Consider the following 27,306-nt stretch of genomic DNA (forward strand, 5'->3'; position numbering starts at 1 on the left):
TGGTCAGAATCGATCCCTAAATCGTTGCTTGGTCTGCTTCCACGATCTCCATCGTTCCCTCAATCGATCTCCTCTCAAAGTTCCCTCTGTGAAGACCGGCGACGAGAGGGTGGGGGAGGGGCTGTGAAGACCGGCGATGTGTTACCTTCACCGTTAGGGCTCAATCGAGATGGAGAAACAGCAGGGGCGAAAACAGAGATGTTAGGGTTTTTGCTATTCGATCCTTTTTCCTCCCCTTTTTCGATCGATAGGGTTTGCAACTCGATGGCGAGGTGACCGGCGACAACCGGCGAAGCTGTGGAGGTGACCGGCGATGGCGATGGCGACCGGCGATGGCGACCTGCGTGAAGAGACGAGATGGGAAGAAGGGGTGGGAAGGGTAAAATTGGAAAAAGAACGATCTGAATGGTTGAGTGAGGTAGTAGATGCAATATGGTTAAGAGGTTATTGTAACCATTAAGAGGGTTGTTTTTTTTTGCCAAACAGACCTAACCTCTTACCGATTAATAGGTTGGCTCTTAATGTAACCATTAAGAGCCAAACAAACAGCCCCTTAGATTCTAATTTGAACTAGTCATTATTCTATCATTGTATAACATTACCTGACTTTAACAAGACAGTTCATATTTCCTAGAACGAGATAAAATCAAGGGATCATTGTTTTAGTCCATCTAGTATCTTTCTCATTTTGAGGTTCCATTTCCATGAAAAATGAAGATGAGCCACAAAATTGAGAAAAAAAATGGATGGAGCCTAATTACCTACTAGACAGACTTAGGAGAAAGCTTAGGAATATGCACGTGTATGAGCCAATATTAAATAATCCGTTCCATTTGGAGGTTTTCTTGACACAATTACCTACTGAAACCAGAATTGCATTTAAAAATGTCTATTCAACCTTCTATTGCGCAAAAAGATAGGTGTGGGCCAGTTCCCTCGAGAAGAAAACAAATGATTATAATAATTAGGTTGTTGCACCTACATTCTTACTATGTAAACATCTTACCGTATGCCCCGAGACCACACACAAGTTTGCCATGCGAACAACCGGCTTATTTGGGTTGTGATCCAGAATGCGCATATCAGAAATCTTACTCTTTAGCTCAGGACGTGTTGATTCTATCATCGCAATAAACTGCAGAGGGGTACAAATTCTATAGTTAATCACCAATGAAGCATGTTTTTTAATATATTCAAGAATAATATGTTCAAAATACATACTCGCTTGTCAATTTCTTGTATGATTTCCATGTGCCGAGGAAGAAGCTTTGCCATCACGATCTGTGACCACTTTTCTAGTGCCTCAGGAAGGACAGTGTGATTTGTGTAAGCAATTGTCCTGGTTGAAGGTAAACTCCAGATTATTAGGACCAAATAGTAATATTTTTGAAGGAATTTATGGAATTAATAAACATCACAGCACCTTGAAGTCACATCCCAAGCTTCATCCCATCCTAGTCCTTCTTCATCCATCAGCAATCTCATTAGTTCTGGTATTGCAAGTGTAGGATGTGTGTCGTTTAGTTGCACTGCAACCTTGCTTGGAAACTCTGACCACGGGCGCACATCAGTTCCCTCTTTTCTTTCCTTGAATCTGGAAATAATGTCCTGAAGTGATCCCAACGTAAAGATTAAAACTTTATTATTTTTCAGTAGGTATGAGGTATGGATTGTTCTTGTAGATTGATTTTATGTATTCTGCCAAGAAGTGTCTACTGTGGGCTAAATTAGCATAATATACACATGGATGTCCCCTCCTAGAGCTACATTTAATCCAGACACTTTCATCAATCACATTAGATTGCAATTTCTATTTGCTAAATTACATGGTGATAAATCTGCAGACGGTTGAATGAAAACAAAATAACAGGTGTGCGATCAAACTGAATGCAACAATGCAAGGGGGATTTCACATGGTTATGATTGCAATAGCTAAATGTTAAACCAAACCAAACGAGCCCGGTATATCCAACTCGAGGTGGGGTGTGGGGGATGGGATGTATGCAGACCTGACCTCCATCCCAAGGAGTAGAGCGGCTGTTTCCATGAAAACCCCCAGCTTGTGAGAAAGTTTGCTCAAAAGAAGGTTTGAAAAAGAATTTGAAACAAGAAAATCGAGTTAGAAGTAAGCTAAAACATACACACAAGAGTAGGTACAAGAAAATATAGCCAAGGTAAGAAAAATCACACACCCATAGTCTAACTTAGAATTCTGATGAACTAATTAATAGCCGGCTCAATAACCCTACCCCCACTCTTTACCTCTCCAGCTCATGTTTGCAACAGCTAAAGGTTGACATAAACCAAAAGGGAACAATAAAGGCATCTCTCTAAAGGCAACAAGTGTAATATATCTGAAAGAGATCGGTAACAAGATGATCATGCTTTTAATGCTGTAACAAATGCAAGATGAGAAGATTGGCAAAAAAAACCTGTAGCGATGCACTGCATAGGAAAAACTGTTGCTTCAGTCGAAGAAGTTTCCCTTCTTCTGTAGCATCACCAGGATAGAGAACAGCGCAAATCTGCATTAATAATCTAATTTGAGTCAAGGTTCAAAAAGGCGTGACGTGGCGGCAAGTTCAAGCCTCAAGCCTTACACGGGCGAGGATGCACCGTTTTTCAAGGCGTGACATAAGGCGGCAAATTTGTATGGTGCTGAGCTAACTACAGTGCAAAGTCGTATCTCCTCTTTCCGGACAACACATACGAAGAGACCATGCATAATATCATGAAAAATGGATACAAATTTAACAAAAATCTAGAGCTCTAATTCAAAATTCTCTCGATTATCATTATTCGTGATAACTAATATACTATAACTCATCAGAATGATATGATCAAAATAGGAATTCTAATTTTGATTCGAAGTGCGTTCGATTGATTCAATATCGATGAATCTCGAAAAGAGGATTGAAATCGCATTGATAGCCTCTACTCGTGTCCTAGCCCGTTGGAGAGCTAGATTACCATGGCTCCTCTCTTCTCGAGAATCCATACATCCCTTATCAAAACTTTTTTGAATGATATTGAATTATATATATACATATATGTTTTCTATATATTATTTAATCAGATAATGATATTAAAAAATGTACATTCATATTAGAAGAAGAAAAACGATATAGATTATTATTATAAAAATAGTTTTTGATTAAATATTTAAAATAGAACTTAGAAAGTTAATTTTACAACTTCGTTTTAATCGTGAATCCATAACGTTTATGACTTCGTGGAACTGTGAGTGATGTGATTATATAAATCTATAAAAGTGTAAAATCTAAAGTTAAAAGTGTAAAAAAACAAAAAATAATTTTTTTTCAAAAGAAGTCACATCTTATAGAAAACGTGGCCATGGCGTGAGCCACGCCTTACAAAAAAGCTATGGGCCATTTCGTAACAGTGGAAACGCGTCTTGCGCCATATCGCGCCATGGCGCGCCTTTTTGAACACTGATTTGAGTATCCCCCATGCTATAAAGATATTGACCCTCCTTCAAATTTAGAAGAATATCATTTTAACAGAATTGGTGTTCTATTATTTTCCCATCTTCTTGGTAACTTAAGGAACAACTAACCTGTTGAGCTCTAGAATGTAGCTCAGCAGCAGACCCGTATTGTCCATCATTAAACTGAAACAGGTTGAAGTCCTCAGCACTAGCTTTGGCCTCCCAAAGGCGAAGACTATTAGTATTCTTAGTTTTGTATCCCGGAATTGGCACATCATATGCTAGGGCTTGTAAAACCTCTCCATCGACCCATTTTCGGCTGCAAGATAAGCAGAAGGCACGTAATGTTTTCAACCAAAAATGATATGGAATTGATGACGAAGCAAACAAATCAAACAAATTTAGCTAATTCAAATTAGAAGTTGTGCTTACGATCCTGTCGGGAGGACCTCGACATGACCAAAGAATCTGACAGGAAACACCACGTCATGCCTGACAACCTCCCAGGGACTAAATTTCTGCAATATTACAGAAAAGTTAGCAACAAACAACCATTAATAAATGCTAAACAGAAGAATCAGTCAGGTGCCGTCCACAGACCTCAAGCCAATCTTCTGCCATCTCTTCTTGCCCTGCTTTAGAGATGCTCTGCTTGAAAAGTCCATACCTGTACCTTAGACCATAACCCCATGCTGGCAAATTTAATGTTGCCATCGAGTCCAAAAAGCAAGATGCAAGCCTCCCCAAACCACCATTCCCAAGTGCCATATCTTTCTCCTACAAATGTTACAGTAAATGCAATTACAAAAAAATGAGTCAGGTGAACGATTAAAGCGGCATTCTTAAGAATATAGAGATGGTCAAATTTTAATCGATTCCCACGTGATGAAATATATTTCATCTTTGAAGGGTATGAGACTTAAATGCCACAGAGAATCTGCTGGCCACTCAAAAGCAGAAGGTTGATGCAGTATCATCAACAAATGACAAATAGGGATATATTTTTGAAACCTCACCGCCCAAGGACAGAACAAAAATCAACATTAATCAATTCAAAACCTTCTTAAATATTTCACTGAATTCATAAGTCATGTGATGGCTGGACAAAAGTAAAGGTTTTGGTATTACAAAGTTCTGATGCATCAACAATTATCATGGAACACGATTGTAGATCTTAATTTTACATATTCTGGAATGGCTTGAATGCAGAACATGTAAAAACCGATTATTCGTGTTAAAATGATTTTAAGGGATTACCTGCTCAGTGATTTCTTCAAGTTCATGACCCAGCTTGTTCAAAGCACTGGCATATGCATCTTGAATATCCAGATTCCCAATGGCATTAGTCAATGCTCTTCCTTGGAGAAACTCCATAGATAGATAGTATGTTTGCTTTGGGTCAACTTTGTGATAATGAAGATAGGTCTCATTCCATTGCTACATAAGCAGTAAACAGAAAAACGAAGCAGGGTTAGTTTCAGCTCCAACAAAAAGATGAACAACAAACATGCAATGCATCCTTGTTATCAACCTTCAACAAATCATCAAATGTTTTCTCTATACTTGTGGTGGTAGTCCATGATTCGGAAGGTGCATGTACACTAAATATCTTTATCTGGCAATCCAGATCAAATAAAAACAATCTGCTTGCCATGTTCCCCTTCATCTAAATAGAAACACACCACCTATCTTTTGTAAAGACTACAGGACTTTGTCACATAAGTTTCCTCTAGGACTCATAGATGCATATATGCATATCATATATGTAATAGTATTACTAAGAAGATGAACAAACATTCTCTTAGAATTAACTTACTAAATTGAAGTCTTTAAAAGTGGCAGGATGAGTCTAATTAAGAATACACACATGTTCTGGAAATTTCAAACCAGAGATCGGTAAGTTGGTAAAGATTATTAATCGTGTCATGACGAGAGTTTAACTGGTGAAAAATCTGATGACCCGGGGGTTTATCAATCCTAACATGCTAACTTATATCTTACAGTTGAATCAACATCCCTACCATCAGTAACATATTATATACCTTTATAGATTAGTAAAAGGTAAATGCTGTGCTTCCCAACTTAATGTACAAGCAAAATATGAAAGAAAAAAGATGTTATGTACATGATGAATATATGTGCACGAGTTATGATATAATAACAAACTTCAAGTCTGAGTAGTTTTACTTGAATCAGTCGGTCACGAACACTCTCTGCTGCTGCATAATATGCTTGCTCGGGCTCAAATTTGACAGGCGAAAAATGTGGACTGTATTGAGCATGATACTTGATGTTGGATGCAATATCTGTTGGATCTTCTGCTAGTGGGCGAGCAGCAACAGGAATCTTATCAGGGACCTTTGATTTGGCAGCACCATTGGCTTTTGTGGTAGTCTCCATCCCTGAAATTTCCAGAGGCTATTCTACTTTATATACTACAATAGGTATTGGGGAGGGAGATAAAAATGAACAAGCAACGAGGCCCAACAGACGATACTGAAATGAAGTTATATGTACAATGACAAAATAATACAATCATGCAAATTCATTGTCCATAACAGTTCAAAAAAGGGCACCAGCTAATCTATGCAGTACTAACTTAGCTCGCTTCGGAGGTTATATAAAAAATTGCTAAGATAATAAGAAAATAACCAAAGACAATGGTGGCACTGATTCTCAAAATTAAGACCAAACTAGCTAAGGCATACGAGTATTAATAACAATAATCACAAAGCTAATGAATGATCCAATATGATTGTAAATAGTATTAAAGAACAAATAGCTAGATAGAAAGAGAAACAGTCATTCAGTCAAACCTGACCATTTTTCAATAACTTTTTATACACATACATGAGAGGAGTGTTTGGGTGTGCATTTTCAGAGTGATTATTCTGAATTGAAAAATCAAAATCAGATTTGAAGTCAGAGAAATTTAGGCAATTTTACATTCATCTCATTATAAGTTTTCTTATGGTCTAACTATTTTGACACTTAGTAATCAGCAAATCTGAATCATAATCGATTTTTGTCCACCATTCAAGAAGGATTCTAGGGCATGTCAAACACCCCCGAAGTCGGAGATGTTTACCATCAAAAACCATACAATCTATCACACTAAAGTTGCATGTTTGGCGTTAAAAAGCCTAAAATACCTTTCAGTAACTGAAAACTCGATGTTCAATGAAAATGATAACTCGTAATTTCACCAAAAATATGAATGCTAGCAATTTTTGGGGCACACCCAAAACAAAACTGTTAAGAATTTCATGGGCCGCATGGAGAAGGAGAACCATATAACAAGCAAGATCGTTAGCCAAAGATGTGAACACATTCTCATCGATAAAAAAAATTCCAAACTCAAGCAACAACAAATTGAATTACCAAGTGAATCACAACAAAAAACAAACTAAAACAACAGCCCGTAACTCCAAATTATCGTGAGAAATTACTTACACCGTGTAATCAATCTTCCAATACACGAGAGAAAAGGAAGAACTCTCTCAGAGATTGCAATGTAGCTTCAAAATTTTGAAAAGGTTTAGTGACAAACAAGTCTATTAATACAAAAAAACGAAGCAGATATTTTCATAGAAAGCTCCAAAATGATTTCAGAAAAAGTACCCAATGGAATATGCGTCGTCCTCGTGCACAGAGAGAGAGAGAGAGAGAGAGAGAGTGTGTGTGTGAGCAGATAAGCAAAAGGAAGTTGATTGTGTGATTGTGTGGTGGTCGAAAGTGAAGAAGATGATGATATTTTCAGTGAGCTGAGAAATTTGTGATATTTTCGATGACACGTGCCAAAAAGACACGTGGGAGTTCGTTGCAAGGAAAGTGAAAGCGCGCATAACAAGATTGTGGAGATCTGAGTCGCACAAGGTTTTGTAAGTTTTCATTATACACCCTTAGTATATATAAAAAGTTAAGTTTACCCCCTATGGTTTTCACAACGACACTATTACACTAATATTTTTTTCTCTACTTCAAAACAAGGGTTGTTTTGTGATTAGCTTGACACGACCATAGTTAGGATTATGGTTAAAACAAGATTTTCTTGCTCGCGAAAAAAATCAAATCTTGGGATGTATTTTTTGTATTGTGTTCTCTTTCATGAGCAATGGGGAGCAAAAGAGTATTTTATGGCCATGGCTGTTTGATCGAGCTTGTGCGCACCTCAACTAATATCATGGAATCTTGAAGATAACAGTCATTTAAATTCCTGATGAACCAAGAAGGAGCTGTTCTAAAAAGCCTGGGCTAAACCGGGTCATTTTTCAAGAACGATAGCTAAAGGCCCTGAAACTACCACTTGGATTTGATACCTACATGCTAAAGCTCGTGATTTCGATAGCCATACCAGTGATTTCAAAAACCCTCTAAACGTTTTTGTTGCTTTTGAACACAAGACTTGATGAGCTACTAAACAAAAGCTTGAAGCTAGAGAAAGAATAGGTGAAATGTTGTATAAGAGAGGTTTTATGAAGCCCTCCGAAGATCTCAGGTGTTATTGTCAGGTTAAGCCAAAACAAAAAACAATCTTATGCCCTGAGGTAAATTTAATGACATTTTTTGCTCATCAAATAAAGTTAAGCACAAAAAGATTTAAAAAAATGTGATTTCTATTGCAATGGTATTACTTAAAGGTTAAATTTGTCAAATTAACAAAATATGAGGGGGTGTTGGTGCAAATAAAGCTATCTCATCACAAGCTCGCCGTGAGTTGCGTTCACGAGAAGAGCCGGGCAGGGGACACGGCTCGCACGCCATGACTCTTATCACATATTCCCATTTCCCACCCCAATAATTCAATCTTCTATGTGGAAAATTTAACGTAGGGGTTATTTGTTTACATGTTAATAGTTTCATTAAGAGATAACTTTTGAATAGTTAAAAGGTGAATCTTGTTTGATAAAAAGAAAGTCTGTCTCTTAATGGTTCTAAAACCCTTTGAATGATTTTGTATCATGGATCTCCCTTAACCATTAAGAACCCTAATTTCATTGTACACAATTACCAAACAGTTATATTTTATTTTGCATTATATCATGAGAGCCTCTTAATCATTCTGATCACTTAATCATTATGCATCAAACTATTCAGCAATTACCAAACAACCCCACAGTTTGACGCAAAAAAAAATCAATTGTTTTAATTTGGGAAATGAAATACATTTTTCCAGATGGAATCAACTTTTTGCGTAAAATGCAATACTACGTCTTATATGTAAGTCTGCTGTATTTTTAGCCGAATTCCATCGTTTCGAGGGACTTCTTAAGTTTTTTGGTTGGTTTCGAAGAATTTTTTTGTTTTTTGGTTGATATTCTTTGTATTTTCTAATATCCTGAACCATCATTCAAGTTCAGCTTGTCCAACTATCATACTCTAAAAAAAACTACTTATGAAAATGGCTTGAGCGGATGCATGAGACCCTTCTGGGCACTTCGTAAACCCACCCCTAGTTACCGATGTATCGTGTATGGTTCTGATTGTCCGCTACAATTGTGATACATCGGTTGAGTCGGTACTCTATTTAAAAAAAAATTAGAAACCAATTAAGCTATTACTATTTTGCTAAGCTCGGTTGGAATAACAAAATTGATCAAAAACAATCTGAATGGATGGTCTGAATTGAAATTTAAAATGCAGGACAAGAAAGAAAAAGTTTTAAAGGCATTCAGACAAATACAAGATCATGACATCATCGGTCTAAATCAGACAGTTTTTTTAATTTCTTTTTCTTTTTCTTTTTAAAGAATAAGACCAAACTTTTTTTTTCTTCAAATCAAACTAGACCATAATCGAAACTTTTTCGTTCAGCCGGTCCCCGATTCCATTAGATTACTCCCAGAAGAGATAGAAATGGTCAAAGTATGCTCCTTCCTATGGAGGCCTAAAGACACAAATTGTCCCAAAGTGTCAGAGAGGGGACTAAACGGGGCACATATTGTCCCAAAATATCAAATCTTTAGAGGGATAGACATCGACTCTGATACCATGTAAAGATTCCAACAGATACCGAAAAGAGGGTCCAAGTCTAACCGATGCAGAAATCCTTTACGATAAACTTTACCAGATCTACAAAACCTACATTCTTAGTACTATACACACATGGAATCCAACCAAGATTTCCTTCCAGATTCACATGATCACACCAACTAATCTTTTACTGGTATGCCACCTCGCAGCCACCACAAAAACCGCAAGATTTACGACACTCAAAACACCCAAAAGCCAGAAGAAGTTCTGTAGTTGCCCATAGTTCAGATTGTCCGGTATCCACCCAGGCCCCCCATCCTCAGTCGTCCACTTTATAACTATACTTACCAGTAATGAGCTCGTATAGTTCCCAAGTGCGATAGTCGTTAGCCGCAAGGCCGACCCCAAGCTTCTCATCGAGTCAGGCACTTGCTCGTAAAAGAACTCCATCTGACCCACGAGCGTGAAAACTTCTGCACACCCGATGATAAAGAACTGCGGGATTTGCCAAAATATCGAGATTGGCACGGGCTTGATTTCGTAGTAGTTGTGTCTTTTGACGATATTGAGCCTAATGACTTCCAAGATTCCGGCAGATAACATAGAAAATATTGAAATGAAATGTCCTGCTCCGATCCGCTGGAGTTGGGTTATTCCGTTCGGGTGACCGGTGAGTTTTCGGGCAAGTGGGACGATGATTTGGTCGTAAACTGGAACCCAGAATATGACACTAAGGGTGCCAAAAGTACCTAGTGATGCTGGTGGGATGTTGAAGCTAGAGTTGCCTACTTGAGTGTCCATGAAAGAGCCTTGCAAGACGAACAGATTGTCCATTTGACCACGTACGCTGCTGAATATGATACCGGTGATCCAGATTGGTAGCAAACGTAAGACGGTTTTCAGTTCTTCGACTTGGGTAACTGTGCAGAGTCTCCATGGGTTTACCGATCCCATTGCACGATCTGATGGCGTCTCCACAGTTGCCTTATCAAAGAAGCTGAAATCAAGATCAAAACATAGCAATCAAAGGGTCAATGGCACAGCGGTACCTGGGTTACCAGTAGATCCCAACCTCCATGGAGGTCAAGGGTTCAAGCCTCACCAAAAGTGAGGGGCATGTATGAGTTTCGCCTATATATATTATATACTTCCAAAAAAGAAAAAGATCAAACCAGAGCAATACTCAACTTTAAGATTAACATGATTCCTTGATTTCTTGACAAGTACCACAAGATTGGTCATCATATCAATGTTGGTTTTCAATCTCAATGGCATATTGTACGACCTTATGGGTGCATTTGGTACACGGGACTAGATGGGCTAGTGTGAGGTAGGCTCACGAAAGTATTCTGGAAGGTTCTAGGTTTTAATTTGCTATGGGTAGTTTACTAATTTACCAATCTTGTCTCATCTACTCGATTTTTGTTCCACCTAATTTTGATGAGACAGAAAAACTGCATTATTGTCCCACTCGGCCATCAAGTCTTGTCTTGCCCCAGTTTAATGTCGTGCCAAAACGTGGGACAACAAGTTTTTGTACTGTCTTGTCCCACATACCAAACGCTAGTCAAACAGTACTTTTTTTCTTGGAAAAGCAGGAGTGAGTGCATTTGAGTTGATTACTAATGCAAATTTTATCGTCGTTCCCACAAAATTTTTAGAGGTTAGAGACTGACCTGAAGTTCATTGTGTGATTAAGTTTCCGGCTTCCTTTGATACATGAATTAACATCATCAATCTCATACAATAGCGATGCATCTGCTGGCACATTGATTCTTTTCTTTCTCAAGGAAGCGACAGCCACTTGGAAGAAACGGGTCAAAGGGCTTCCCCCCGGTTTTTGGTTCCTGTAAAACCAGGTACCGGAGAAGAAAGAAACTACTCCCATTGCCATGGCTAGAGTAGGAATGCCAAACCCCCAGTCCCAACCCACATTATCTTGTACCCATACTATTAAAGAATGAGCAAGAAGGCTGCCAATATTCATCATCTGATAATACCAATTGAAAAAAGAACTTTTGAGCTTTTTTTCAGCCGTATCATTGTCATCAAATTGATCTGCTCCATAAGCCGAGACACAAGCCTTGATTCCTCCGCTAGCCAGTGCCACCAAGTAAAGTGCTGTGAAGCACACTACGGTCCGAGAACCTGTTGCATCCCAAACATCTGTTTTGAGGCAAGATGGTACTAATGCAGGTACCGCTGCTGATAATGTCAACAGTGTCATCCCCTAATGTTGAAGTAAAATGCAAAAAGATGGAAATCAGAGTTGTATAAAAGGTGTACAAACAGAGAAATTCGAAGTCATTGCACGGTTTGACCTCAAAAATTGAAGCTTAGAGCATCCGTGGTAAAGGTTCTTGTAAGAACCTCTTTTTTCTACGTTTTCATGCCACATCAGTGTCAACTCCACAAAATAAAAACCTCAATAGAACTCCATAGTAGAGGTTCTTATAAGAACCTCTTCTATTCTTCCCACTTCTCATTTATAAGTAATTATATAATTTTATTTGTTTATTTACTTATAGATAACTATATAAATTTTATCTAGCCAATAACCAGGGTTCTTGTTTAAGGAGTTGGGTTCTTATAGGGTGCGATTAGTATTCAGATAGGACAACATGGGATAGGACAAAACAGAAAAGAACAATTGTTCAGCATTCGGTAGGACAGAACTGGACATGAACGACCTAACCAATTTACCCATAATGAGTTGTTTATATCTTTTATGTATTTTGATTAATTTTACATAATTTATTAAATTATAATAAAATAAATATTTTTATAACAAAATATATTTATTAGAAAGTTTTTCTCAAGACGATTTAAATGATACCAAAATAAAAAGTTTACGTAGTTTTCAATTTTTATTTTATACATTTTCTATATTATTTTTTATTATTAAATGTTTAATAACTATATAAATAACTAAAATATAGAAACCGTATAAAAATAATATTTTTAGGACTTAAAAGTGAAAATTTAAAGAGCATAAAATACGATAACTAAAATTTAAAGAACGGATAAAATGTAGAAAGAGAGGTGTATTTAATGTTTTAGAAGTGAATTAGGTTTTATTTTGAGGTATATTGGTAAAATCTAGGTTTGTTCTACATTGTTCCGTGGGGTAAGGGTGGAACAAAGTTACACTTTGGTCCTGTTCCACATAAAAGTCCTGCTAAACATGGAACAATGATCTCTGTTCTGTTTTGTCCAGTCTAGTGTACCAAACGCACCCATGAAAACCTTTGACCGGACAAGAACCTATGACCACAGTAGAGGTTCTTGTAGGAACTTGCACAAGAACCTCAACAAGTCTACTGCAGATGCTCTTATATGGTTTCCGCTTTCATCTAAGCTAGTTTGGGTATGATAAAAGACTTGATTTGGGCATCATGTATAATAGATATAATGTTACTTACATATTTCTGAAATAACTAAAATAGGGGAACTTACAATGGCATACAAAATCGAAGAGATTGCTATTGTCCGATATTTTCCAATATACCCATCAGCAACAAATGCTCCAAACAGTGGGGCAATGTAGCATGCCCCAGTCCAATTTGATAAATTTCTTGAGGCTGTAGCGCTGTGCTGATTGAGTTCATACTTAAAATACAGCAACAGATTGGAACTCATCCCAAAATATGCCAACCTTTCAAAACTTGCGGTTGCTGCATCAAGCGTTGGAACATATAAACTGTTTCTTAGTATTTTCTTGGAATTTCAGTTGCGTTAGATTTTCATGCATAGCATCCTTTCTATAAATGGATAAAAAAATATGAAAGGCACAGATCAAATAACGTAGTAATTACCAACTATGAAGAAGCAGGCCTTCCAACATCCTGTTTTGAACTTCTTAGCAGGACTGTTATGGTAATCCACTGTTCCATCTTTAGTGTAGACACAATCTTCTCCCTTGGTTTCGAGCAACGTATACATGCTCGTTTCATCATCTGGATAATATTGTTGGGATAACAAAATGACAAGTCACATCTCAAACCAAGTAATTAGCCCCAATTGTAATGGAACTCCATACCGTTAAAATGATCGTTTGGAGTCGATGAAACTCGCTGACCTTTTAGCATAATCATGGTAACAAGTAGCAGCGTAGGGTTATGTAGATATTAGATGAATATAAGGTTAACTTCCAGTCCTTCCTATCTTCACATCCTAATAAATATAAGGGTTAACAAAATTTACTTGATCTGGGTTCATCTTAGCTACATTTTTAAGTTGGTTATAGACAATGATGCCAATGTGACAATTAACTTGAAAGTACACAGACTGGATAATCACTTGGATCGCGTAAGGTTGCTATTCTAATACAATAATTCGTCCCTTATAAGCCTTGGGTATCATGAATTGCATATTGGGATAATCCAAATGAAAACTCTAATCTCAAAGGCTATAAGATTGAGTCTTATATACATTCAGATTCTATGTTTACATATTTATACGAGAGATCGGCAGTTATGGGTGGTTAGACGGTTAAAACATAACCACACAACAATTATAATCGTTAACGGATAAGATTGGATAGCAGTTACAACTGACTCAAAAGCTCCGAGTCAGAAGCACCATGCCTAGAAGTAAGTGTTCTGTGTTCAGAGACATCCACGATCAGAAGCTATAAGTCGACGACTCTGACCATAAGGCTTAGAGGCTCTGAGTGAGTGAAGACTTAGAAACTTAGGGGTTGTTTACCGAATACTTACCCGGTAAAATTTAACACTATTATTCACTCACCGGATAAGATTTTAGTCCACCAAAACGGTATCGTATGCAACAATTTACCCGGTAAGCGCTTACCATGGTAAGAGTCGTTACCCTCACTTACTGGGTAAGACTCTTGGTCCTTGTCTCGCTCTTACCGGATAAGATTTTTAATCATTGCCATATTCATCCGGTAAGGTAATGCGACTTGGTGTTCACTTATCCGAGTAAGCGTTTGGTAAACGGACCCTTAGGTATATTTCACTAAAGCACTTAATTCATGAAGGTTCCCAACCTTGTGAATTCCACCAAAAACGTCCTGAATCCTAAATTTCCTTAGTAAACCTCTTCATAAAACCCGTTGAGGTTTCAGGGGCACTGCCCCGAACCCAGCTAGGGAGGCGCCCCTCTACCATCGTCAGGGGCATTGCCCCTAGGACCTTGCAAAGGGGCGCAACCCCCTTACCACACCTTAGATCAGGTGATCTAAGGTGAGAGAGGCGACATTTGTGACTTGCACTTCGGACCTCCTACTCACTTTATGTTAGCCTTGACACCTAATTGATCGATCACACTAAAATGATTGAAACCACTAAAATCACCAACACAAACCCTAGATCAGGTACGACAATTTGAGCAATTTTAGACACAAATATAAACAGCATGACAAAATTAAAATGTCAAACGAAATTCGACAGTAAACTTGCTACAAAATCACTATAAAACATCTGCATTTGAAAATAACAACAAATTTGAAATACAAACCAAAAAAAAAACACAAACTGGAAGCGGTTGAGTAGGCCAAAACCAGGTAGAACTATTCAGCAAACAATTGCATGCATTTCACCCCCCTCCCCCCAAAGCAAATTAAACAGAAACACAAAATCAAAAGGTGGAGGACCTGAAGAGAGGATGTGAGGAGAAGTTTCCGCCATGGATGAGTAAAGAGAGAAAGAGTAAAAGCAGGTACTTTATATGTTGAATCACGGAACAGGAACTGCATGCTTTTGGCGCCATTGATGCAAATAGAAGCGGTTCAGAAATTCGAGAGGGTGGGGTCAATTATTCAGTGGACGCATTGATTCTTATGTGTCGTGGCCTACTATTTTCCCTTCGTTCTATTTTAACCGTTTTTATGTTTTCAAAATTTCAACCTACATATGCTTCGATTCGAGTATTGGTATACAGGGTGGTAAAAACCCAACGTTAACGAACCGTTCGGTAGGAAGCTTGTTTTTGTTCGTTTATTTGATAAATGAACAAACATGAACTATTTTTTTGTTCGTTTAGTTAAACGAACGAACATTAACAAGAGTCTCGTCCGTTCATTTGTGTTCGTGAACGTTCATTCGTTCATTTACGGTTCGTTTATGTTACTTTATATATTAAATTTAATATATAATCTTTTGTTTATTTACTTTGAATTCAAATAATATTTATTAATGTTCGTTTAGCCTGTTCGTTTAGCATGCTAACGAACGAACATAAACGAACACGAACACACTTGATTTCTAAACGAACGAACACGAACACAAAGATTTTCGTTCGTTTGTTAGGTTAAGTTAAACGAACGAATATGAACAAGCCTCCATTCGTGTTCGTTCTGTTCATTTACAGGCCTATTGGTATATTTGATTTGAACTCGATATCTATTTTTTGAACTCAAACTTGACTCATAAACTTGCAAGTAGTTAAAAACAAAAATCGAATTTGAACTACATTGTAATTTTTTAAATTCGGAACTCTGAGCTTGTTTGAAGCTTGAACTAATCTGAAACTCAAACTAGAATCGAGCAAATTTATGAAATTTTAGAATATTATAAATTATAAAATTTAAAATTGTTCTCTTTTTCTTAAAAAAAAAAACGTTCTATCAAATTTCATGTTACAAATTCCAATACCATCCCTTCTTTTCTATAGCATCTATTCATCATTTTTTGAGGCAAAATATACAAAATAACAATCTACTTTCATAAAGTTATTTATTATAACATTATTATACTTTCAGTTTTTTTTTATTATAGCAATGTAATTTCAAACTATTTTTTATTAAAATGTTGTAGTTTGAAAAATTTACCCATTATACCATTAGATAACATTTTGATTTAAATTTACCCATTATATCAGGTTTTCATGTCACCTCATTGTCCATGTAGGTTGTCCACATGTACTATAGTGATGTGACTTTCTTATTACAAAATTGTACTTTCAAAATTATTTTATTATAACATCTACTAATTCTTATTAAACAATGTACTTTTAATTTTAATATTTAGATATTTTACATGTTATTTAATAAATATATTAAATGAATTAAAAAATTCTAAATTATTCACTAATATATTAATACTAAAAAAACTAGTAGAAGACAACTTATCTCGTTAATATTTAAAAAAAATATTTGTTTAAAAAAAATAAGAATTGTTTTTTTTATCAAAAAATATTATCTTTTAAAGAATATATTATATTTGTTCAAAAACTTTTACTTGACGTATAAATATATTAAATTAATTAGATTTTTTTGAAGTATTTATTAATATAACAATATTAAAAAATTATAGAACACAATTTATTTCATTAACTTTTAGGGAGAGCTTTAAAATATATGTATTTTTTTGAACAACATAAAATAAGAAGTGTTATCTTTTTTATAAACAAAATATATCTTAAAAATAATGTAACATATTTATTTAAGAAATATTTTACTCTAGAATATTCAATTTGCATGCAATTTAATAACAAAAAGTCAAAAAAAAAATTAAATATTTTTTAAATCATAGCAATAAAAAATGAAAATCACTAATAATAATTTGAGATATGTTTTTATTTTTATTTTAATTAAGTCATCAAAATGATGTGTCATCCACATCACCTTATTAAAGTCACACAAGCAAAAAAGTTAAAGGGTTAACCGGTTTAGAAGGTAACAGGTTACCTATTGCTACAATGGGTAAATTTTTTAAAGTGTGATTTCTTAATAAAAATAATTTGAAAGTACATTGTTGTAATAAAGAAAAACAAAAGTCAAATGTTATAATAAGAAAATTTATGAAAGTAAGTTGCTATTTCATGCATTTAACCATTCTTTTATTATATCTCTTAAAATGTGGATGATTTCACCAACGCTTTTATAGTTTTTTTTTTCTTGATTATGATTTTAATAGAAAACAATTGATTAATTTTTATGGTTAAAAAATGCACAATTTTGTTTAAATATTTAAAAATATATGACATTTTTTATTGGTATGTTTATTAATAAAACTTTACATTGTATTTTACAAATTGTATTATAAAACTAATTATATATTAAAAATGGATAATCTCACGAGTTTTTTGAGTCGATTATTGGGTATTTTGACTCGACCCGTTAGTATGTCGAGTTGAGTTCAAACCAAGCCCATTAGAGTCAAGTATCGACCAAGTTTTGACCGAGTCGGTCTGAAGTAACTCGTAAGTTGTCTCGTATCATTTACACCCTTATTTCAACCAACTGAAAATCTTTCACAGCCATTCTTTCTTAAAAACATAGCTGTTTTATAAATTATTACAAAATAGTAAATTAAAGGGTTTAATTTTTCAGACATTTTCCTGTTAAATGATGGATCATATCTTGACTGAAAAGCAGAAAATTTGCTCTTGAGATCATATTTTGCAGAGATTTACGGATTTACTGACTATTTCATGATAATGTTTATAAAAACGACATCAATTAAAATTCAATAATGAAATTGTCTAGTTTGGTGATTTTCTCTTAAATGGATCTAATTCAAACCAAACAAACCAATAGAGTCTACAAAATATGTTTACTACATTCGTACCGTCTCTTACCGGGTAAAAAGAATGTTTTTTTTGTTTACAAAAATACTCGATCAATATCAACCTGTTTACCTAGAGATCGAAGGTGATGACTATCTGGTTAACGTTTAAACAATTTATGTTTGGTAAACGGATCCTAAACCAAAAAATACAGGTAAAACCCACATGGAATAATTAATCATTAATGAGATGTTTAACCATAAGTAGAGTCAATTGGATCACCATAAAAAATGTACAAGTTGCAACACACTTATTTACAATCCATGTTGCTGTAAGTACAAGTTTCCGAAGCATCATCTCGCTAACTTCAGCGAACCGCTCCGGCGGGTATTTTATACGTGTGCCGCTTCGCCAACGTGATGAAAACTCCCAAGTTCACGACACTGAGACCGGCCAAGAGCCAGAAGAAATAGTCGAGATGGCCGTAGTTGAGATTGTCCGTTATCCACCCTGGGCTACCACCTTGAGTACTGATGACCGTGACAATGGTAACGAGAAAAGCGCTCAGGTAGTTCCCAAGGGCCGTTATTGTTAGTTGAAGAGCAGCACATAAACTTCTCATCGAATCAGGGGCTTGTTCGTAAAAGAACTCCAGTTGTCCGATAAACGTAAAAACTTCTGCACACCCCATAAGAAAGTACTGTGGCACCTGCCAGAATATCGACATTGGAATCCGATCGAGTTCGTAGTAGTTGTTTCTCGATACAATCTCGAGCCGAACAACTTCAAGAATGCCAGCACACACCATGCTGAAGATGGAAATGAAGAGGCCGGTCCCAATCCGTTGGAGTTGGGTCAACCCATTTTGTTGACCCGTGAGCCGTCTGGCTACATGGACGATAACACAGTCATAGACCGGGACCCAGAATATCACGCTGATTGTGTCGAAAATCCCGAGTGAAGCCGGCGGAATCTCAAAACTGGACGTGCCGACCCGAGGGTCAAGAGTGGACCCTTGCAACACAAACAGGTTACTCATTTGTGCGTAAACCGTGCAGAAAATGATACCCGTGGCCCATATTGGAAGCAACCGTAAGACCGCTTTCAGTTCCTCGACTTGGCTCCCCGAGCAAAGCTTCCACGGGTCTATCGACCCGTTCCTATGATCCGAGGACAAAACCACAGCCGCCTTGTCGAGGAAACTGAAAACAAGAAGTTAATGTAATCACAAATTTGTCGAAACTTCTTAACAAAACATCGAGTAAAATATTTTAGGGTGCGTTTGGTACACAAAACAGGACAGAACAAAAACTTCTTGTCCCACTTTTGGCACGACAATTTGACTGGGACAAGACTGAATGGGGCAATAAGATAGTTTTATTATAAGTAAATTACTAAACTACCTATGCCAGATTAAAACCGTAAAAACTCTCAAAATTCTTTCACGTACTTACCTCACTCTCATCAGTCCAGTCATATCATGCTTGCATGCCAAACACTCCACTAAAGGTCACAACTTACAGGAAATCTAACGTGTGATCGATCTTGTGGATTCCAGAATTAGAAAGACCAGCATCAGAAGCCTCATATAAGAGTGAACTATCTGAAGGAACTTCAATCCGTTTCTTTCTAAAAGAAGCAACCACCACCTGACACAAGCGGGTGAGCGGGCTGCCGCCCGGAATCTGGTTCCGATACAACTTAGTACCTGAAAAGAACGAAACCACCGCAATCGCCATAGCTACAGTAGGAACCAAGAACCCCCAACCCCAGCCCACATTGTCTTGGATCCAAACTAGAACCGAATGAGCCACGAGTGCACCAATATTTATGACAAAATAAAACCAATTGAAGAACGAACTCTTTTGTTTTTCTTCAACCTCATCGTGATCGTCGAATTGATCTGCACCATAAGAGGAGACACAGGGTTTGATTCCTCCGGTTCCTAGTGACACAAGATAAAGAGATGTGAAACACAGAGCGATTTGCGCTTCCGTTGCACTGCAAACATCGTTTTCATAACATGTTGGTTTTAGCCCCGGGACTGATGCCGATAGTGTTAACATTGCCATGCCCTATAAGTGAATATCGAACATCAAGCAATGAAAGGGTGAAAACAAAAACTAGTTGCTTATATTGACCAATGAAAGTAGAAAAACAAGTATCTTATAAAAAGATGTGTTCATAAGACACCTGTTAATATCGTCCTATAAGAAAGCTAATAAGACACTTTAGTTCAAAAGTTTCCCGAATATCGTCCTAAAGACTTGTTAGGGTGTCCAACTACGCCCTAACATACTAGTGTAACACCTTTACATATGACAAACAATTGTTTGGTCCGATAAACTTTAATTCTATTAAGCAATCTATTAAGACATTTAGACATATTTGACGTCCTATAAAACCGATTTTGTTGTAGTGTTAGGTCTTGCCACTACCCCATGGGGTAGAGAGGCTATTTCCGTGAAGACCCCCGACTTAGAAACTAAAATATAAAGAAACGGTGAGAGAAGTAGCATAATAACAAAGGGGTGTGTGCAAACAGGCAAATAGGTATGATGAACAAACAAACTTATTTGATTCCGATTAGACTCACAATTGCATAGATGATTGAGAAGCTGGCAATTGTCCAATATCGTCCAATATAAGTATCGGCCACAAATGCTCCAATCAATGGTGTAAGATAGCAAGTTCCGGTCCAAGTTGAAAGATTTCTTGAAGCCGTTGCGCTATGCTCATTCAAATGATACTTAAAATACCGTACTAAATTAGAGCTCATTCCGTAAAACGCTAATCTTTCACAACATTCATTGCCTACAAGTATAACATGATAAATGAACATAAATCGATGTACATGTATATGCGTAAGGGATAACGATCATAAGTACCTAAGATGAAGCCACAAGCCTTCCAAGTTCCTGTTTTTTCCTTATTAGCCGGATTGTTAAGGTAATCTACGGTCCCATCCTCAGTGTAGATTCCATCTTCTTCCTTAGATTCAAGCAAATTACACGTACTTGATTCAGTATCAACTTCTCGATAGTCACCTGAGATAGAAATTTTTATTAAATCTGCAATGAGAAGTATTCACGAAAAGATAAGCTTTTAGACTCTACAAGTCATAGGTTCTCTTTCACAGACTTTTCTCATGCTAAGGGTGAAGGGTTGGTTTCTTGTGAGAAGGAGAGTTAAGGCGATAAGCGTAAGAAGGGATCTCCACCCGTAGATGCACATTAGGATAAGATGCATCAAGATGCACCAGACACCAGATCAATCTTGTATCAAGCACGATTTATGGGGAGATTTGAGATTAAAGGTGATCCAGGGTCCAGATCCCTTCTTATGCTTCTCACTTCAACTCTCCTCACACGATCCTTTGCCCTTCACAAAACAACCGCTCTACTCTTTAGGATAGAGATCAGGTCTGCATGCATCATACCCGCCAAACCCCACCTCAGAGTGAGTCATACTGGGCTCGTTTGGTTTGGTTGACTGTATAAGTCGTCGGTTCGAATCCTACTTGAGGAGATTTGAAAATCACCGTTGCGTTTGCTAGCTTATTGACGAATAAGGGTAAAACCACAGGAACATTGTTTAAAATTGTATTCAGTTTACAAGTTTGACGGTTGGAACCAAAGTAAACCAAACCATAAGTAACCCGAATATCACCCTCGACTCGAAAGTAGGGTCTTCGGAGGTTCATACTCCGTTTTGACTTAAAAGAAAGGTTTGACTATTAGGTAAACATCTAAATTACCCTTTCGGTGAATAGATCTTATATGGACCTCAATATGTGTAACGATGCCTTCTCATAAAAGGAAAATTTCAATTGATCACTGAATTGGAGCAATGATTTGGAAACAAATCCCTTTTTGTAATCAACATAAAAGTCAAAACATTTCTTGAGGATTTCATGTTTTCATCATAGATTCAAACTTCGGTATCTATCAAATTGTATGATCACATATGTAACCAATTTCGGCATCGTCCATAATTTCTTCGATTTACTTAAAATCTCCCAAAAAAGTTCTTGATCAAACTACATGGCTGAATTCGAAGGTCCAAGAAGAAGACTCTGCAACAAATTTGATCACTAAAATCCTTCGGCTATGACGATAATAAACCAGTAGTTAGCACAAATTACGAGAGTAATAGTCGTTTCAGCGATTAACTATTAGGGTTTGACTTAAAGAACAAGAACATGATCGATACAAAAGCATGATTTAACAAAATATCTTCGATTATTTGACATAAAACAAGAATTAAACCAGAAATTAATGAAGTAGTTGAAAGATTAAAGCTAATCTGAAGATAAATTGGGAGTACCTGTTTGCGATTTTCGCCCCATTTCAGGAGAAAATATCAGATAGGCGGCAACTCCACTGCGAGTACTGTTAATCCTTCAAGAAGAACTTCATATTCAGATCAACCTTCCAATCCCAGATGGAATCTCAGAAGAATTCGTAGCTTTACTGTTGGATTCTATTAACCCGCAACAATGCAATTGATTGCGGAGAATTATAGTTGAAATTGGGAGATCTCTTTCGACAAATCAAAATTTGCTACATGCAGGACACCATTGGTCCAGTAACGTGTAACTAATGACATGAAAGCGATACGTGGTTCTGGTATTTTAAAATTTAACCCTGGAAAAAGACTACGATTTCACTTATCTCCCTTAATTTTGACAAAATGACAGATTGCCCCATAACACTCACGTGTCAAATAGAATCTCACCAATAAGTGAAAGAAAAGACTCTTATCTGGTTACTACTTATCAATTAAGAAATACTTACTAACAATTCATTTTAGTGGAAGAAAATATTACCTAATAAGATAAACGAGAGGGTTGACTGTTATCGGTAAGGCTGTAAATGAACCGAACGCTCAGTGAACCGTTCGACGTGAAGTTCGTTTATGTTCGTTTATTTAATAAATGAACAAACATGAACAAATGTTTTTGTTTGTTTAGTTAAACGAACGAATATGAACAAGCATTCGTTCATTTATGTTCGTGAATGTTCGTTTATTTACGTTTGTTTATATTCGTCCATTTATATATTAAATTCAATATATAATCTTTTATTTAGTTAGTTTGAATTCAAATAATATTTATTTTAAGTTTTAACTTTTATGAGTTTATTTAGATTTAAATTTTATCATCATTTTGTCTTATTTGAAATTTTTACCTTTTTCATTTTTCTTCCAAAAAACCCTAGCCCCTAGATGAAACCTTCTATGTTCGTTTATGTTCATTTAGGTTTGTTCGTTTATGTTTGTTTAGAGATGTTCGTTTATGTTCATTTAGTCCGTTCGTTTATGTTCGTTCGTTTAACATGTTAACAAACAAACATAAACGAACACAAACACACCTGATTTCTAAACGAACGAACATGAACACAAAGATTTTCTTTCGTTTACTGTTCGTGTTCGTTCGATTAAGTTAAACGAACAAACATGAACAAGCTTTTGTTCGTGTTCGTTCGATTCATTTACAACCCTAATTAATCGGTAAGAATTTGACAAACAACCTTTTGAAAGCTACATTTCATACTTCTCAATCAAAAATTGGATATCTATTCATGGTCATCCAATTTTAATATCAATATTGACATAATTTTGAAGAAAATGGAGATTTTGTGTGATAACCGGGTTAATGGTTATAAAAGTTTAGGGTTGTTATTAAAATTTGATTGAAAATGTGGGAATGTGTTATTGTTAAGTGATGAAAGTTGATAGATGACTTTTAAAAAATGTGTTTAAAATATCTCATCATTTAGGAATGGCAACGGGATGGGTATTGGTATCCCCGTCTCCGAAACCGATAGCTAAAACCGTTCCCGTAATCGCCCCGATCCCCGTCGGGGATCCCTTCGGGTCCCCGCGGTTTCCCCAATCCCCGTTGGGGAACTTGTTAAGGGTAAAAATCATCTTTTTCACCATTGGTTATAACCGAAACCCGAAACCAATCTGAAAAAAATTACAATATGCTAATTTTCACAATTAAAAGTAAATTACAATTTTTTTAAAGATGTAAGTTTAAATGTCTCAAACATAATCGGACCAATTACAAACAATGTATTAGATTACAATATAAAACTAAACAGAAATTCAAACATCATACAATTAAAATAACGATTTTAGACAAATAAACTAGACTTTTTCGTGAGCTTTATTTGGGTTGTTAAGGTAAAGTGAATAAAAGTTTTTAAATTTTAATGTTACTATTTTCTTTTAATGATATTATATATATATATATATTATATATATATATATATACACACACACACACACACACACACATATCGGGCCGGGCCAGGCCGGGGATCACCATCCTCGCCCCATCCCCGATAAGATGTTCCTGAACCCGGCCCAAAAGTTTCGATTTTTGGTTTTCACCATCGCTTTCGAGTTTTTTTGTCATCCCTATCATCATTTCACCGCTCATCTCAATGGTATATATATGTTTATTTTCTTTTATTTCTTTGTTGGTGAAAAGAGGTAAGAGAGTGAAGAGAAAAGTTGGTGAGTGTTTTGGTCACTGGTTCGAAGAAACAGAATAAAAAGAGGAAGAAACTGCTTACATGATATTTTTATCTGATTATTTGTTGTTGTTTAAAGTCTTTCTATCTCTATTCGTGATCAAGGTGAGTTTTAACATTTAAAACATCATTTGATTTGCTTTACTAAGGAACCATATAATTTCATTCATGTGGTGTTTTAAAATGATTATATGCTAGTTTTAGCATGATTTTGAGTTTTGATAGTTAATATCAACTGATTGGTATAAGAATGTCATAATCAGGAGAGATGTATATTTTGTAATAAGGGTGGCATAATCAGGAGCTTGGTAAATTTGTAATAAGAGTGACATAATCAGGAACTGGGTATACTAGGATGAGAGTAACATAATCAATTTCTGGAAAATAATGATCTTTTGATCATGAGTTATTGTTATCGCATATTTATAATGCGATGAGATTAATTTTATCGCATGTGTCTGATGCGATGAAATTGGGATTTGATTCGTAAGTATTATTTTTATCTCATCCTTGAGGTGCGACAAAGGGGAGTTATCACATCTGTATGATACGAGGAGTTGTGTTCATCGCATCTTTGGGGTGCAACAAGTGTGTTTATCGCATCCTTGTAATGCAACAAGTTGGGTTATTGCATCTGTATGATGCGAGAAAAAATGTTATCGCATCTGTTGGATGCGACAAAAATGTGTTATCGCATCTGAATGATCTGACAAATTGGGGTATTATGTGTTTGATGTGACAAGTGGGTTATTATATTGTTTAATATGATAAAATGGGCTTGTCTCATCTATATGATGCGACAAAAGAGTTTTGATACAATAAATGTTATTTACATATTATCTTTTCAAAGGTTAACTTCCCAAAAAGTATTTTATTGATTTTCACCCTGTAGTAACAATCAAGAGAATTACTCACTAGACTTATGGTCTAACCCTCATTTTGTTTTCAAAAATGTGCATTACATGTCGAGCACATGTAAAAAGTAAAGGGAAGCGAATTATTATTGCGTTACATCTGTGGATTTTTGGGAAATTGAATATGTATTTGATCTGTGAATTTGTGTTATTCAAATCATGTAATTATGTGAGCAGAAAGTTTATAGTTACTTTCTTGCGTAGCAATTTGTATATATTAAGACCAGTGTATAATATTTGTATTTCATGTTATATGACATCTGTGAATTTTATGCAAAATGTGAGTTTGGGTGTTACATTTTGAACTAAAATTGAGCTACAACAGATTTCCTAAACATATCTCCAAATTTGAGAAAAAAAAAAAAGGAAAGAGAGTTTTTTCTTTCCTTTTTTTTTCTCCAAATATGGAGATTACCCGAAAAATAATTACCATGTGAGAGAGGTATTTTTTAAAATAATTCTACCCATAGAAAACTTTGAAAATAATTATGTAGAAAAATAAATAATATTATAATCAATGTTGTATTCTTCAAAATAATCTGTTAAAGTTGAATGTATTTTTTTTATAGATTTAAATTTATGGTTCTACGTTTTAGAGAAATTTTAAGAAATCTGTTGGAGATGTTATTAGACCGAATTGGTTGATGATTACGGTCCTAACATGAAAATCGTTACAAAGTGTCAAAGGCCCGTCATTTGAAATTGAATCAAGCATAAACTTATCTTAGTCCTTCATGTAAATTCTTATTTTTGATTCTCAACTGGTTAACAACTGATTTCAAAAAAAGAATGATCATTGAATGTAGGGGTGTGTAGAAAATCAACCGATCCAATTGGAACCGACTGATCCAATTAGAACCGACCGATCATAATTGGATATCCAATTGTAATTGGATCGGATTAAAAATTTTAACATCCAATTTAGATCGTTCGGTTCTCGGATGACAGTCCAGAACTGACCAAAACCCATCAACATCCAATTAATCATCTGATTACCATCTAGTTGTCCATCCAACTATTACCCACCTATCATCCAATTAATTTATTTTTAAATTGCTTAAATCAGAAAATCATTTTATGTGAGGCTTTGAATTTTTAACTTTTCTTTTGTTGGTTTTAACACATATTAAAAGTGATTAATCAATTTGTTTGGATCCAATCCTAACGGATCATCCATTTGATATCCAATAAAAGTATCCAATGGATGGAACCGAACCGATCCATTCATCTCAAATTGATTTGAGTCAATTTTGATTTAAATTTCTATTTGATATTATAAATTATTTTAAATAATTGACTTTTGATGGGTAATCTATATTAAATATTATTTTCGCAGGAGTCAAAATATTTATTCATTTTATTTTTTAATTAAAAAAAACACGTTTTGACTTTAATAAATTAATAAAATTCACTTCTGAATTGTTTTGAAATCATATAATTGCTAAATCAACCAAAATTAGGATGAAAAACTAATTAAAAAAATTATGGAATAAAATTTAAATCAAAATTTATTGTTTATTTATATGCAAATATTATAATTTCTTGTATTGATTAGGGGGGAAACTAAGGTTGACTTATGATATCTCCTTTTATCATATGCGTTTTAAAACCATGAGTTTAGATGTTGACAAAACAAACGGTATCTAGTACGGTTGTCTAAGATGTTATGGATATTATCAGAGGCAGGAACTGGACTGATATGTCAGTGAGGATGCTATGTCCCAAAAACGGATGGATTGAAAGATCTCAGATCGGTGAGGAGGGAACTATATTACGTTATAAGAGATTGAATATCTCATCTATCATACACGTTTTAAAACTGTGAATGTAGATAAAGCGGATAACATTTGATAATATTTGGCTAAGATGTTATATAATGTTATTATAAGATATTTATAACATTGATTTTAGACTATAACTTTATTTTTTTATTAAAATTTTAAATATTTGGTTTTCA

The 27,306-nt window shown here is 35.6% G+C and overlaps 3 protein-coding genes across 3 annotated transcripts in view; all 3 read right to left on the reverse strand.

Annotated features, from left to right (window-relative positions):
* The window catches only part of LOC112506707 (alpha-glucan phosphorylase, H isozyme), a 9,933-nt gene extending 2,960 nt beyond the window's left edge, over positions 1-6,973 (reverse strand). Inside the window, exons 1-10 of the mRNA XM_025110947.1 lie at positions 6,902-6,973; positions 5,636-5,850; positions 4,706-4,885; positions 4,049-4,225; positions 3,881-3,966; positions 3,578-3,767; positions 2,433-2,525; positions 1,424-1,608; positions 1,222-1,339; positions 1,007-1,135 (exon numbers count right to left, since the gene is read on the reverse strand). Coding sequence (XP_024966715.1) covers positions 1,007-1,135; positions 1,222-1,339; positions 1,424-1,608; positions 2,433-2,525; positions 3,578-3,767; positions 3,881-3,966; positions 4,049-4,225; positions 4,706-4,885; positions 5,636-5,848 — 1,371 coding nt within the window. The 5' untranslated portion in view covers positions 5,849-5,850; positions 6,902-6,973. The remainder of the gene's footprint in view (positions 1-1,006; positions 1,136-1,221; positions 1,340-1,423; positions 1,609-2,432; positions 2,526-3,577; positions 3,768-3,880; positions 3,967-4,048; positions 4,226-4,705; positions 4,886-5,635; positions 5,851-6,901) is intronic.
* A 2,610-nt stretch (positions 6,974-9,583) lies between these two features.
* Positions 9,584-11,648, reverse strand: LOC112505686 (protein NRT1/ PTR FAMILY 8.2-like). Its single transcript, XM_025109598.1, has 2 exons — positions 11,098-11,648; positions 9,584-10,418 (listed from the first exon to the last, which is right to left on the reverse strand). Exons 1-2 carry the CDS (start codon positions 11,646-11,648, stop codon positions 9,584-9,586), a joined length of 1,386 nt encoding a protein of 461 aa, XP_024965366.1.
* A 6,502-nt stretch (positions 11,649-18,150) lies between these two features.
* LOC112507053 (protein NRT1/ PTR FAMILY 8.2-like) lies at positions 18,151-22,390 on the reverse strand. Its single transcript, XM_025111456.1, has 5 exons — positions 22,220-22,390; positions 20,782-20,940; positions 20,490-20,707; positions 19,415-19,968; positions 18,151-19,095 (listed from the first exon to the last, which is right to left on the reverse strand). The coding sequence occupies exons 1-5, from the start codon at positions 22,239-22,241 to the stop codon at positions 18,261-18,263; spliced, it is 1,788 nt and encodes a 595-aa protein (XP_024967224.1). The 5' UTR covers positions 22,242-22,390; the 3' UTR covers positions 18,151-18,260.
* Between the last annotated feature and the right edge of the window lie 4,916 nt (positions 22,391-27,306).

Source organism: Cynara cardunculus (genome assembly GCF_001531365.2).
Source record: "Cynara cardunculus var. scolymus isolate 2C chromosome LG 2, CcrdV1, whole genome shotgun sequence".
Taxonomy (NCBI): domain Eukaryota; kingdom Viridiplantae; phylum Streptophyta; class Magnoliopsida; order Asterales; family Asteraceae; genus Cynara; species Cynara cardunculus.

Bases quoted from the DNA above. Each gene is read 5' to 3' on its own strand.
- LOC112507053 (XM_025111456.1), bottom strand. From the start codon at position 22,241: ATGGGGCGAAAATCGCAAACAG. The intron at 20,708-20,781 runs GTACTTATGATC...TTATACTTGTAG, and splicing joins GGCTTGTGGCTTCATCTTAG to GCAATGAATGTTGTGAAAGA. The intron at 19,969-20,489 runs GTGAGTCTAATC...ATTCACTTATAG, and splicing joins TCTCAATCATCTATGCAATT to GGCATGGCAATGTTAACACT.
- LOC112505686 (XM_025109598.1), bottom strand. From the start codon at position 11,648: ATGACACTGTTGACATTATCAGCAGCGGTACCTGCATTAGTACCATCT. The intron at 10,419-11,097 runs GTCAGTCTCTAA...TCTTGATTTCAG, and splicing joins AATCACACAATGAACTTCAG to CTTCTTTGATAAGGCAACTG.